This window comes from Filicampus tigris, chromosome 1 (genome assembly GCF_054856515.1).
Source record: "Filicampus tigris isolate MCC_2025a chromosome 1, RoL_Ftig_1.0, whole genome shotgun sequence".
NCBI lineage: Eukaryota > Metazoa > Chordata > Actinopteri > Syngnathiformes > Syngnathidae > Filicampus > Filicampus tigris.
The window spans coordinates 12325572-12341090 of record NC_141217.1 but is presented as its reverse complement, the minus strand read 5'-3'; the positions used below and the strand labels follow the sequence as shown (position 1 = coordinate 12341090).

At 41.7% G+C, this 15519-nt stretch overlaps 1 protein-coding gene across 1 annotated transcript; it reads right to left on the bottom strand.

The window, feature by feature from the left end:
• Positions 1-16: 16 nt before the first annotated feature.
• cbsa (cystathionine beta-synthase a) lies at positions 17-14534 on the bottom strand. Its single transcript, XM_086024232.1, has 15 exons — positions 14369-14534; positions 11187-11461; positions 10923-11029; positions 8355-8489; positions 8166-8245; positions 7873-8077; positions 7686-7777; positions 4848-4973; positions 4666-4750; positions 4454-4559; positions 3692-3769; positions 3464-3598; positions 3282-3390; positions 2991-3075; positions 17-770 (listed from the first exon to the last, which is right to left on the bottom strand). Exons 2-15 carry the CDS (start codon positions 11453-11455, stop codon positions 640-642), a joined length of 1743 nt encoding a protein of 580 aa, XP_085880358.1. The 5' UTR covers positions 11456-11461; positions 14369-14534; the 3' UTR covers positions 17-639.
• Positions 14535-15519: the final 985 nt, after the last annotated feature.

Sequence of the window (15519 nt, the reverse complement as noted above, 5' to 3'; positions counted from 1 at the left end):
GATACTTCAAGACACATTTCATTATTACTTTATATTTATTTGAGTTGGGCACTCTTGGTCCTCTACAGAAAATCTACAGATACATGGCTAAGATTTGTTGAATACAAGTTGAAAATCAATGCACCAACTTTATTGAACCATCAACATCAGTTACATTACAATGAGTAAACAAAAACTATTTTCCCTCCAACACCTCAAAACTAGCGGCATTGTGTTGAACGCAGAAAGACCTTGTGTAGGATATTCAATTTTTTATTTTTATTTTTGCAAACACGCACAAGCAGCAAACACTGTAACAGTGCACTGTAACTAGAAATGAAGATCAACATTAAATGCCAGTTTGTCAAATCTTGATTTACGAGAAATGTAAGAGTCTTCATTCTTATATCCCTTTTCCCAAACATAAGTCTCAACCATTTACAATAATAGTAAACAAAAGCTTTCTACCGGAACAAGCAACTTTCTTTTTGCACAGCAAGCAGATTTCCTCCGTAACAACCAATTTCTTCAAACAAACATAAAAGACCCAACCTCAAGCAATATGAATGACGTGCCAGATGTTACAATAAAGTTAAAAATGGATCCCAAATACCATATTTCAGAAAAAATTAAACCAGTACTGCACTGCACCATTCACAGTCACAGCTCGTCCGTTGACTCAGACAAAGATCGCTCCCTCCGCTCACGGCCTGTGACGAAGTTGAGCAGGTCAACAGCGGTTACCACCCCAAAGACCATCTGCTTTAAAATGGGGGAGCCGTCTGTCAAGTCTGAAATAGAAGTAGAACAAAAGAGAAAAAAAACAAGTCTTGTTTAAAATCAGACATTTCATAGAAAATTGATTTTTGGATATTTGTATAGGCACAGTTCAGAGGTCGTGGGTTCGATCCCGGCTGGCCTCCCTGTGTGGAGTTTGCATGTTCTCCCCGTGCATGTGTGGGTTTTCTCCGGGTACTCCGGTTTCCTCCCACATTCCAAAAACATGCATGGTAAGTTGATTGGACTCTCTAAATTGCCCCTAGGTGTGATTGTGAGTGCGGATGTTTGTGTGCCCTGCGATTGGCTGGCAACCAATTCAGGGTGTCCCCTGCCTACTGCCCGAAGACAGCTGGGATAGGCTCCAGCACGCCCCGCGACTCTTGTGAGGATAAGCGGTATCGATAATGGATGGATGGATATTTGTATACAAATAGTTGGGTCTCTCAAGGGCCTGCCTAACACACGTAAATCTTATCGGCCTTTGTAAATGTAGCTGCGAGCGAGCCGTTCATCAATTGTGCTCCACTGTAGGGAAACAGTGGAATTATTTAACAGAATAATCACCCCACACCAAGTTCCTCAGCCAATGACATGATCAAAAAGGCTGGCAAGTTCCAGCGCTGCAGTGTTAGCACAGATGAGCATTCGCTAAGAGTGTGTGAGGTGGGACTGGGCATGTATTCTGGGCTTGACCATGTCATGCACCACACCGCTACATGAATTGAGAAGTGTGTTTCTGTGTCCTGGTGATGAAGCTGGCTTCACAAGTTATAATCCAATGTCATCTCTACGCATGGGCCAATATTAGACTCTGACGGTATGATAGCAGCGAGCAAAAATATTGCTGTATCAAGGTATTGACAATTTCGAACATATGTGCATTTCACGATACAATGCATCTTAGTCAGTGAAAACATCCCACCATATTGTATTGCTTTTGCCTGTGACTACAATATAAAGCTCGCATGCCTAGATGATGATGTGCGGTTGGACAGTCCAACCGTAACATGATGGAAACTAAACTATCATTCTATATTACTGTGTGGACTCTGAACGTCGGAGAAGGTGGGTAAACGGAGTGAAGAAAGTGGAACTAGACGGTTCAGAATGGAAGATAAACAACACCGCAGTGCTTTGTAGAAGCATTCTCAAGCGTGATAAAGTGCACTGTCTTCTTTCCTAGCTATTTTGGACTTCAATAACAACGACCCAAAATTCAATGCTTTTCAATGAGCCCGACTTCACCACCATCTTGACAGCCCGGAATTGTCAATTAAAATGATAGCTCTAAAATGACTCTTTTTTGGTTTATACATTGAACACTAGTTTATTTTTAAACAAACTACTGAATATTTGGCACATTGAGAAACATGTACAATGTTAAGTTTATTTATTCCTGCCAGACATTTTCAGACCCTCTTTTACCCTAATGTTTGAAAACATTTGAAAAAAAATATAAAGAAGTTCCTGGGATTGAATGGCTGGACTGTGAAAAGACAAATTCGTCAATGGCAGTGAATGAGCTAACATTCTTTTTGTATCTCAATTATTCTTAGTAAGGCACAGTGTCCCGTCACAGGTGAGGGACTCTTGTTGTTCTTGGGGGCCAATTATTATTATTTTTTTTTGAGAACAACACACATTATCCAACATGGCAAAAAATGCATCCACACCAGAGTAAACACAGTGGCTAAATCTCTCTCACTCCCTCTCTACTGGTGTATGTGTAAATGCTCACCCCTTGCCGACGGGGTGGGGGATGTTTGTGTTTGGCGATGTGACCTTGCCCCACAACAACACTTTATTTGGGGCGCTCGCTTATTTTGTCCACACTCTGAGCTGCGCTTCTGATAGTGGAAGCAAGCAGCTACCGCAAATACCCTACGCTGAGTGAGGCCGAAGAGGCAACGGCCAATGGCCAGTGGGATGGTGCCCGTGAGTTCCAACACACTGATTGTTGTGAGAACGAAAGTCGGGCTCACCATTGGCCCAGGGGAATGTGGGGGCCTCACTGCATGAGGTAGATCAACCCCTACAATGAGCCAATTTTACCATGTCAACAAATTTACTGAAGAAATGTTGCCATTTTTTTTCAACCTTGGGATATTTTGCCAAACCTACAATGAACGAACAATGTATAATATGTATGTATAATAAGTTGTGTGACCTAAATCAAATATATGTATTTTTTCCACACTACTATTAGGTGCCAGAATGTTTAGACAACTTACACTGGATCTGCTCATGAACCACAAGGGCAAAGTGATCCATTTCCAGAATTCGGGACAACTTTCCCAAGTTATCCAACAGGCGGATCTGAAATTATGAGGCAGGGGGACAATGAAAGAAAGAAAACATGAAACAACACAAAACAATAATCAATAAAAAAAAATATGTTTAGGCAAATTTAGGCTTAATGTGTTTGACTTAAAGAGAACTATGAAAACAAAATAATCCAGTTAAGAGTCCGATTTCATAGGGAGCCTAAGGCTTTTCAGTCAAACACAATCATTTTGTCTAACCTGTTTGAACTGCTTGTAGAGCACTTTGCTAACCGGGTCAGACAGCTTGATTTTCCCTGCAAGTATAGACGCCAGCATGTTCCCTAAAGTCACCATGCCCAGGATGACCCTACACACAAACACACAATGAAACATTTCACCGTGGCAAACGTTTGCCGTTTGTGTGCTCCAAGGTCACGCACCCTGATTCATCCACCACAGGCGCCTGGTCAAAGCCCTTCTCTTTGAGGATTTTGATCGTCTTCTGGCAGCTGACAGTCGGCAGGACAGTGAGAGGTGCGGACAGGTTCAAACTTTGGACGTTCAGGTTCCACCACCTGACCAAGGAGAGACATCATACTAATGAATGTTTTATTTATATATGAAAGGAATGCACATTGAGATTTTCTCGGGATGAAAATGTAACATACCAGGGTTTTTTCACCATGAGTTCCTCCTCGCTCAGGAAGCCCTTCTGCACCATCCATTTGTCACTCAGGAATTTGGACCTTGTAGAAGGAATTTTTAAATTAATTTATCCTAATCCAATGTGATCAGAGTGCATCATTAATTCAAAGTTGATTTGATATATTGGTGGGGGAAAAAAAACTTCTGGACCCTTATAACTTTAGAAATCATGCTGCAAGCTATAAGCAATCCATTTTCTATATTGGTTATCCTTTTCAGGGTCACGGAGATTGAGACTGATCATCTGTCAATCACAGGATGAACGCATAGGCTGGATTTACATTTCATTGGTTCAAGTGGTATAATTCAGATATGATTCATTGTAGCATCAAAGTCAGCCTTAATCTAAATGTGGAAAAATAATCAGATACACATCGCCCTATGTGAGAACAATGTAAACGCACAGATTGGATATACCTTGTCAATGGGTGCTTGACATCACTGAAATACACCTATCAGTGAAGAATACACCCCCACGTCAGCCCAAATTACATAAATAAACGCTAACACCAGCTGTAAAACCCCAAACTACAGCAAATATGGTACATTAGAAGTGTTCATGTTAAAATAAGGAAAATAATTGCAGAGGGTGGACAGTAGAAAAATATGGAGAATTTTGAACAAATGTCCAAAACCTGATCTAACAGCCTGCCTATTTTTTGGGCAGCAGTCCAAACCACGCAGGCCACTGTACTGGCCCGCTTTATAACTTAATGATGCTTTACATGTAGTTTCGGACGGAGTCTGGAAGGATAACCACACAGCGCTGTCCCTCTTTCAACTCTTTGGCAACATTGACGGCAGCTGCCATGGCAGTGCCGGAGCTTCCCCCTGTTTAACACACAAATTCGTTCATTGCCGATATAAGCTAGCACGGTGGTTGCAATGTTTACTGTTACTTCAAGTATGTGTCTGGTTGGCAGGTGCAAGCGCTTACCGCACAGCAAGCCCTCTTCCCTGATCAGCAGCCGAGACATATTGAAGGACTCCTCGTCATTGGATTTGTACCAGGTATCAATAACCTGACAACAGCAAATGAAGACATCAGTTATCACAAATTAAAAACAAAAGAAAAAACAAAAAAAAAGCATTCAGGAAGCGATGGCCGGTGCAACTCACTGATCTGTCAAGTACAGTAGGAATGAAGTCGTAGCCGATGCCCTCCACTTCGTACTGAGTCTTAGTCGTCTTGTTTAGTTCTTCTGGCTTTGCGAGGCAAGAGCCTACTGGGTCCACACCAACAATCTACACACACAGTCTCAAAAGTTAGTTCCAGCTGATAGCTGACACATCATATTTTTCTAACAATTTGACGATCTTTAGTTGGGCCAGACAGTGACAACCAGCTGTTAGGTTGGAAACCGTATGCTGGCTTTTGGCCATGTCCATCCATCCAACCGCTTATCCTGTCAGGGTCGGAAGCATTAGCAGCTGACTGTGGGCAAAGGACAAACTACAGTCCAGGTAATTGTAACATTTGTTGGTGGGTAATATTGCCACAGTGGTAACAATTAACACGCTATTTACAAATTATCCAATTTGTATTTGTTCAGTGGAACCTATTTTCCGCTATTTGCGACTCCCAGTTTTTCCCAGAAACTCCCTCAGATGCCATGAGATGGTGACAAAGCCCAAAGTATATATTGCTGACTCGAATGAGGCGTTACAAGAGTAGTTTATTTTATTAGAATTTTTTTTACTGATTTCTCCAAAACAAATAAATATTGATAACATTTGCAAATGCAAGCCAATACCATTTTCCTGACCAAAAACACATCGTTTCTGAGATAAAAACAGGTCATCCCGGCCATATGGTCCCTTTAAAAAGGAAGTCAACCCAAACATATTTTTTTCAAGAATATGTTCTATGCCGGGCCACTAGTTTAAACACGGCATTGTGGAATATGAGTTAAGCAGCAAACTCCACCCGTTCTTAGGACCAATCACAGCTCACCTGCTTTCTGAAGCTGCGCCATGATTGGTCGTTATCTGAGCCCTGAGCATTTGTGATGTAATTTTCAGTCGACAGAAGTGACAAAATAGCCGCCCCCAGAGATGGCTAAAAACGAGTGGATTAATTCTTATTCCACAAACGCAATATGTATGAGAACGCGTTGTTTCAACTAGTGGGCCTGCATAAAACACATTCTTGATAAAGATATGTTTGGGTTGACTTCATCTTAAAGTATCCTGGGGTGTTGTACATGAGCAAGGGAAGAATGACGCAGGACCTCGACGTCTGCAGTAATGATGACTCTGTATCGATCTGTCGTGGTGAAGAAAGAGCTGAGTTGAAAGGCAAAGCTCTCAATTTACCAGTGAATTAACATTCCTACCCTCACCTGGGTCATAAGTGAAAGAACAGGATCGCAGATACAAGCGACCAAAATTATTTCATCCGCAGGGTGTCCAGGCTCTCCCATAGAAATAGGGAGATAGCTCGGTCATCCGGGAGGGGCTCAGAGTAGAGCCGTTGTTCCTCAACATCGAGATGAGCCATATGAGGTGGCTCGGGTATTTGATTAGGATGCCTCCCGGACAGCTCCTTGGTGACATGCTGGAGAGACTATGTGCCCTGGCCAGCCTGGGAACGCCTTGGAATACCCCAGAAGCGCTGGCCGAAGTGGCAGGGGAGAAGGGAGTCTGGGCTTCCCTGCTTCCCTGCTTAAGCTGCTTAAGCTGAGTCGGCCGAGTCTTTTGATTTTGAGATCTGTGATCTGACGATACGTCGGATCTCTGATCTGCCGATACCCCGATCCGATACGTCGGCAAAGCATAAAGAAAAAAAGGTGTACATCTGATTTTTCTGAATATAGAAATTTACATACATCAATGTGTATGTTATGTGTTGTTATATATATATATTCATATTTTATGGACCATCAGACCAAATCAGTGCCCCTTCCTTTTTGTAATACTCAAAATATACTCAAAGTTGATATTTTTTGCCTCTTTTTTTTTAAGCACAAAATTTTGTGATACACATATTGATCAACTCAATGTGCATTGCTTCATCTCAGAAGGTGTTTTATCATGTCAGTTTTTCGTACTGAAACTCTTAGTGGGTTTTAGCCATGACATTTACACTAATTGAATGCTAACGTTAAACACAATACATGTCAATGTGCTGGACGCTTTGTAAAAATGTATTTTCATGTTATTGCCTGGACATGCAAATGGCACCAATTTGGTTGAATGGACCATATAAGCATTACCATAGAATGAGGGATTTTTCAGTTTGACACATTTGATTTAATGGTAAACAATACATTTACATCGTTATTTAAAGGCTTGTGCAGGCTAAAATGAATGGCCCACGCAACTGCGTACATGCGTGACTTCTACAAACGACGCTATTGATTTATGACCTCGTTAAATGCAACCGATGGAGAACCGGCTTGATTGTCAGTAAATAATTTACAGTCGTTACACTCGTTTTTGAAGTTACGTCATTTGGGCATGTCACAATTGCGAACTTGTCCGTCTCAACTCGATGCCGTTTTGCGAGGAGGCTGGCTGGCTTATGGCTTAATTCTTTATATCAGGCAAGGCGGACTAATTTAAGGAGTATCCTTTTGGTTCGCCTCTTGCTTCAAACAAGCTATGAAGACAAACTCACCGCTCCATCTCTGCCTCGCTCACTATCTGCAGCGGAGGAGAAGAGACATGCGCTGTCTGCAGCGGAGAGTGACATGTCTGTGCGTGTGTGGGGCACACAAACTACATCGCGCCGGAAAAAAAAAGTCACACTACTGTGTTGTATAAAACTAAGACACTACTGTAATATTTGGCAATATATTTGCACATTTGGATTATTTTGTAGCTTTGTGACCTTTTAAAGTCAGATTCAGAAAATAATAAAAAACAATCTTTCTCACCCGATACCCGATCAGCTGTAAATCACGTGATCGGATCGGAACAAACCTAATTGTAACCCCTTATACAGTAACAACTTACCTTGATGTTGGGACAACGTTCCTTTAGTTTGCGGGCAATGCCTGTAATGGTTCCTCCGGTGCCAGCTCCTGCTACCAGAATGTCCAGTTTACCTGAGAGAGAGAGAAAAATATCAGGCAAGCAATCCCAACATGCCATCAGAGTGCAGTATTTGAAATTGATTTGTCATGGTGTGGATGTCCTGTACCGTCACACTGCTCCAGGATTTCTTCTGCTGTGGTGTCGTAGTGAGCCAGAGGGTTGCTCGGGTTGCGGTACTGATCCAGGATGTGGGAGTTGGGGATCTCATTCTTCAGGCGCCAGGCAACTCCCACGTGCGATTCGGGGGAGTCAAAGCGAGCGCTGGTAGGTGTGCGGACGATCTCGGCTCCAAGTGCTCTCAAGACATCCACCTGCAAAGAGAAAGGGTATTTTTATGAATGTTCGCAAACAAGTCTCAAGTGTGCAGAGGAAGCGAGTGTGAGGAAAATACAAAGTCACCTTCTCCATGCTCATTTTCTCTGGCATGACGATGATGCAGCGGTAGCCTTTCACAGCTGCAGCCAGAGCCAATCCAATACCTCAACACAAGCAAACAAGATTTACACGGCTTCTGCTTTCAGCTCATTAAAATACCTTTCGTCATAGCAACGAACGGTCTTGTGAACACAAACATGTGTGCTCAATTACCAGTGTTGCCAGAGGTGGGCTCAATAATGGTGTCTCCTGGTTTGAGGACCCCCGCTCTCTCTGCGTCCTCCACCATTCGCAGACTGATCCTGTCTTTGACACTACCACCAGCATTGAAGAACTCGCACTTGGCCACTACGAAAACATTATGGAGGATGAACGTAAACAACTTCTGGTTAGTACTTTATACCAACCTGTATAGCGATTCAAGTGACTCAATTTCTGGGTTTTTCTCGATCCAAGCTAGGTATTGGCGCGTAGCAATACTAGGTATCTGTCTCGGGCCGATACTAGCCATATTTTATACTAAAAGGGTCTAAATTTATGGCGACCCCAGAGGTGCACTTTTTACTAGTGCTGTCAAGGGATTCAAATTTTCTATCGTAGTTAATCACATTTGTCATAGTTAACTCGTAGTTAATCGCGACCCCAGAGGTGCACTTTTTACTAGTGCTGTCAAGGGATTCAAATTTTTTATCATAGTTAATCGCATTTGTCATAGTTAACTCGTAGTTAATCGCATATTTTATTTATTGTAAAAAAATTCCTTGATTTTTCTGTCCCATTATTTTCTTGAATTTTAATACCCTTAACATGAATAAGAGGATTGATTTTCTTATGCAAATACTTTATCGAAGTCAACCCAAACTATTTTTTAAGAATATGCTCCATGCAATCCCACCAGTTGAAACAAGGCTTTCTGATAAATATTGCGTTTGTGGAATAAGAGTTAATCCACCTGTTTTTAGTCATCACTGGGGGCAGCCATTTTGTCACGTCTTTCAACTGAAAATGATCACAGTTGCTCAGGGCTCACGTAACGACCAATCACAGCTCACCTGTTTTCTGAAACTGAGCCATGATTGGTCGTTATTTGAGCCCTCAGCGCATCTGTGATGTCATTTTCAGTCGACTGAAGTAATAAAATGGCCGACCCCTGAGATGCTAAAAAATGGATGGATTTTACAATTTAACTCATATTCCACAAACACAATATTAATCAGAATGCCTTGTTTGAACTAGGGGGCCTGCATAGAACATATTCTTGAAAAAAAAAAAAGTTTGGGTTGACTTTCGCTTCAATTGAAAAAACTGCATTTTAAGGGCAAGCATGGAAGGTCTATCTAATCTAAGCAGTCTATGTAACCATAGGATTTATCTGTATGTACAGTATTTATGTATATGCTGCAGCTACGTACGATCTAAGCTAAATATTAGCTGGATATGTGCATTTGTGTGTTGAACTTGTTGGTTCAATGTTGCAATTAGACATACTTAGCCGATTCTGACTTTGGGTCATGAGCCGCATTGCGTCATTCTATGGCTAGGCGTCGGCCAAATGAGCCAGCCAGGCCAGCCGGGCAGGATGACCACGCTTGCCGGCCGGGACGAAGCGAGCCGAGGAGCTGAGCGCGAGTCGGCGTGAGCTAACATGCTATTGCTACGCATATTTTTTATTTTTATTTTTATTTTATTTTTTTTAATCGGTCGTACTCTGTTCATAGCTCTTCTGGGCGGCTAACTAGGAATCGAAACTTAGCACCGACATTCTAAAATCTGAACGTTCCGGGTGAACCGTAATGATGGAACCGATTCCACTCGATTCTGAGGTTTCGGTGCCCAACCCTAAGGGGGACACAGCCGTGCATGTGTCTGCCGAGCAATTCATCCTCATCGTCAATATTTTGAAGCAGAGGTAACGCCTCCTCTACTCTACAGCTTTTTTTTTTTTCAAGATACATGTATAGATCATGGTGACCAGCAGCCTTTATCAATGCAGCCGCTGGCTGCTATGGAAACCTTAAATCATGCGATCAAAAAAATTTACGCCCTCAAAAGGGTGTTGGATTAACTTCGAAAATAACGCGCTAAATTGACAGCCCTACTTTTTACGTTAATTTTTTTTGCAAATTATTAAAATCCAAATTATGTCGGCCTCAAAGTTGTGAAGGATATAAATCTCTATGAATGGCTTTATATTAGCCAACAAGTTAACCAAAAACCAATATGGCAATTACACATTTACGGATAATCAGTAAAAGGTGTTAGTCAGCATGCCCAGATCTGATCATGGGACCAGCTGGAGAGGATCAGCCCTACAGTCAGGGAGGAGACCAGCCCACATTATGTTTGAATTTGAAAGAAAGTATAAATGTGAGGGCTGCATGTTAGATCGTGCCCCTTTTCTGCCCTCGCCCGTCTTGGGTGAGAGCATTCGCGAGGATGGAAAAGCTGCCCAGATCTGTTGATTGTATGATTCCTGAACTTCAGAGATGGAAAAGACAACTGACGAGAAAATTCAATCAACTTGTGTGAGTCTTTATTTACACTAGACACCTTCTTGAAAGATAAAACGACCAAGAATTGAGTAAGTAGTTGTGTTGTAAATTGCTAATTGGCCTTATGCCCTAGTGACCTACAAAACATTCCAACAAAACCCATCTCCTTCTAGGACCCAGATGCTTAAATAAGGGCAGTAAAACAATCTTCAGGCCATAACAAAAAATGTGTGTCAAACACCTCACGATGGGATAATAATAATCGTGACTTGTGTGCACGGAGACTCACATATTTCACATTTGAGTCCAAATGATTTTGGGATTTTGTTGAGCCGCACCAGGGGAGTGTCACCAATCTTGTGCAAAATGTTTGGAAGAATGTTTGGCGCAGCCATTCTGTCAGCATAAGAAGAATAAACAGAGGCGTGTCAGCAAACACATTCATGATAAAAAAAATGTAACTGTTTATTCTATTTGCAATGACTGTTCTGCCACACAATTTGGTTTAATTAAAGCATTTTCTTCTAAACTAAATGAGAAGTTTCTCACTCACCGTGGGATTTGAGCATGAGGGGAATCTGCCTGTGAGGCCCCGAGGCTCCACTTGCAGCGGCTAGGGATGTCCGGACGGATCCATTTCCTCTGAATGCCACCGTTCGGGTCTGCATTATCCTCCACTGCAGGCGCACTGTCAAGCCCCTTAAGCGGTACCATACTCTCACGCAGCTTGACGTCACCGTTGGTTTGGTGCAGTAGCTTGGCAGTGTGGGGGCAGATGGGGCTTTTGACAGGGGTCTCTTTGGACATGGGAACTGACGGCATTGCTTGCTTTGGAAGAACCAGAAAAAAATATATACATTAGATTAAAATGCCATGTTCAAGTAATGTGCTATTTAAAATGTCCAGAAAAAATTGACATTTTGAGCAACCTTTTAAAAAGCATATTTGAGAAAGGACACGGCCCATGTATTTCTCATTTGAGATTATTCAGCAACAGTCGGAATACCAAAAAGGCCGCACAATAAACAAGCACACTGAAATTATTTTGTAACCATTCATGTCCAGTCATGCCAACAATGATTAAATGCTGGCTGGTTTTTTCCACACAGCCCAGACTGTTGTTATTGTTGACTTTCTCAGCACATATTTGATTTATAAACACATGAGTTTCATTAGAGGGGACATATTGTGAAAATTTTTGGATTGTTTGTACACAAATAGTTGGATGTCGAGAGAATCTTCACATGCATAAGACAACTGTTGTTGTAATAACTACATTTAAAAAAAATGTTTTTCAATATTACAAGAATAAACTTAGTAATGGTCTGTTAGTACAAGGTAAAAGCAACATGTAATGGAAATAAATGTTTAAAAAATGTCTCAATTCAGCAACAGTCGGAATACCAAAAAGGCCGCACAATAAACAAGCACACTGAAATTATTTTGTAACCATTCATGTCCAGTCATGCCAACAATGATTAAATCCTGGCTGTTTTTTTCCACACAGCCCAGACTGTTGTTATTGTTGACTTTCTCAGCACATATTTGCTTTATAAACACATGAATTTCATTAGAGGGGACATATTGTGAAAACCTTTGGATTGTTTGTACACAAATACTCAAATAAAATGACAAACTGAATAATATGAAGTTCAGATCTTCCTTAGACAACCACAAATATACCATTCTTAATAGTCAATACAATAAAAAAAAACACAACGAAACACAAATTCAAAAATCATTTCATAAGAATTTACAAAAAATGTAAAAGTATATTTTTTTCATGAATCTCACCGGGTAGCAGTCTGTCAATCTGGGTGGGCCTGTGCCACCCAGGCCTGTGCCACCCAGGCCCACCCATCGCTCCGCCCTTGCAATCGGAGCTCACAATAAAGGCTGAAATTAGTCATTCTCTTCATATCTTGAGATAGATGCATTTTAACAATAGTCACACTCACACAATAGAACCTTGTCAAAACTCAAGTCAACATGTAGAGCCTGAAGTGCAGTAAAATCCAAACAAAGACAGGCTACTGCAACTACTTCAATTCAAATTGTTTTCAAATTAAACAGCCACAGCATAAAACAAGAAGTATATCAAAAATAGTCAGGAGATAACAATACTGTAACTACAATCAATTTAGTTGTAAACAAACGTGTCCACCATAGCAGCACTATGCACTTTCAGAACCAAGGAAAGCACTGACGAAACACTTTCGGTTATGTCCATCACAACTCAAGTCTTTCAGTTTTCTCCAGAACAGCATCAGCAGCCACAAAGTTCACAGAAAGCTTTATCTGACTCGTCTTTCACTGGCTTCATGGACCCATGGACAACGAGTTCCCAGACCTTGTTGTAACTGCATTTCATTTTCTTCGCAGTCTTCTTACTTTCCTTAGAGTCCTCCATTTTCAATGATTCATCACAAATTACTGGAGCGCGTCGCTAAAATGCTTGTTTTTGGTAGGCGTATCTTTAAAAACAACTATTGCCCGCATGTGCGCCTGGCTGTTTGATTGACAGCATACCCCTGCCTCTCACGGTCGCGCAGTCACAGTCACGCAGACAGTCACACCCGCCCGAACACCGTACCCCCCCCCCCCCACACACACACACACACACAGCCCGAGACCCGCCCCCATAATAGCCTCCAACTGTGTGTTGTCTCCTCTCAGCACACAGGCGTTTAATAAAAGACAAGATTTTAGACGCACGTTTGAAAATTGGTGCTTGCCGATCATACATGCGGGACAGCGAGTCAATTTACGGGACGCATCAAAAATAATTTACATCGGGACTTAAGGTCACCCTATGTGTTGTTTGGTTATTGTTAATTGTTCCATTATGAAATACATTATTACAGTTTACTTCGAATCCCATTAAAAACAAATGTATTTTACCTAACACGTTATTTCTCAAAGAATGGTGCGCACGTTACAAATTTTGCAAAAGTATGTAAATGTATAAGCACAACTGCATCATTGGAACATATGTCATTCAGTGCAGGTCAAGCTGCTAATTTCAGTGGCATTGGCGACACGAGGAAACTTGATCTGCCGTTCAGGGAACAACTGCATATAGCGCTCAGTTACACGTGTATGTTTAAACAGGGATGATCGATTTTGTATGTTTACAATTTGGAATTAAATGCTCCAAAGAGGATAAACCAGATACAATTTGTGTTATCCTTAACTTCTCTATGGAGGCATAATCAGATGTCGAAATACCAAATACTTGTGGGAAAGTCGTTTTCATCTGAAAAAAAGAAAAAACCCTGTCTGCACAGTCAGCGGAAAGCACAACGCAGCAACCCAGACAGACATAACAAAGGGGATAACCATGAATAGCAGGAATGCAGACCAAAGAAACACAACGTGTTAAATGAAAACATAGAACAAGACCTCCACGTGTTTGGAAGCCGGTAGTGCGTCAGTAAAAGGCAGATGCTTCCGGTGTTGCAATCTTGCATCACAACAAATCACATTTACAAACATAACCTCTCGATCTAATTCTCAAAAAGGGAAAATTCCGCACAGCATCGCCCTTTTTCAAAGATTGTACATGTTATGCTAAAATAGTCGTTTTCTGCCAAATAATCAACCCAGACATTTAAAAGAAACACGCAAGTGGTGTTGCGTCAGCTTCTGCGGAGGTACAGATCACGGCTTAAGCGCTATCATTTAATATGATTACGTTTCTATCCACGGTGGCGCGATTGCTCGATTTTCACTCACCTATTAATTCAAACGTGGTCCCCCCCCCCCAAAAAAAAACAAGACTATAAGAGTCGAGACAAGCGGAGCACACGCGAGATGCTGTAACAACACTGCGCAGTGAGCACCGAGCAATTTGCAGCTTCTGTGTTGAAGCAGGCGGACTTGATACGTACACTTCAGGGGTAAGCGTCAGTGCGCTCGCTGATTGGCTGTGGCGAGGGCGTTTGCTAGTGATTCTCCATATTAGAAACGGAGATTTCTCCACACCGGATTGGCTGCGCACAGTCCCCGCCCTCTGTTGATCGTTTGTTGACAGAAAGGGCGGGTAGATAATTATGTTTGGAATGATGACAGACTCCCTCGAGCTAAACAACAAACTACGAAAGAAGTAATGGTGAAAATTGAGGAAGGTACTTCCATTTCAGCTAAGAGCTGCCTTTTCTGTAGACATTTTCAAAAAGCTGTTACACCGGATGGGGACAGGGGACTGCCAAACCGTGACTAGCATAAATAAATGTGCTGAGCCGCAAGTATGCGGTCCCTCTGCAAACAATTTATTTAGGCAAGCATTCCAGTTGGACTTGTTTTCTTTGTTCCTTTGATAATGATATAAAAACTACACAGAACGTCGGTGATATTCGACCCTTGCGTAAAGTTTCTGGTTGAACCTAAAGTGCACTAGAATCACGGGTGAATTTAATTTGACCTTCTGGAAACGTTTGAATGCACATGTCCAGCTGTTCGCTGTGTCGGGACTTTTTGCACAACACGAGAACGCAACACTCCTAATAGGCGCTTTATTCATGAACAGTTCCAAGGGCGTCGACTTCTGACTTTCCTGTAACTTTGACATCCTGCTGACGATAAGCTTGGTGCCCACACATTAGAAAACAAAAAACACTGAACATTTACCAGTGGGACAGTGTGCATTGAAAAGTTTAGAGCTCAAAATAGGTTTTAGGGTCTTCCTGAAATCTCATCTCAAAGCCCAAGTACCAAACCTTTTGAGTAGTGTTTATGCTGACTGATATTAACTCATGTCTTTTTTTAACTTTGTAAAGCACTCTCTGTAAAGTCCTCTCTGTGTAGTCTTACATAAATAAAATGACTTACAAGATAGCAGCTCAAAACGATGAGGAAAAATAGTTGCCACTGTGACAGGCAGATAT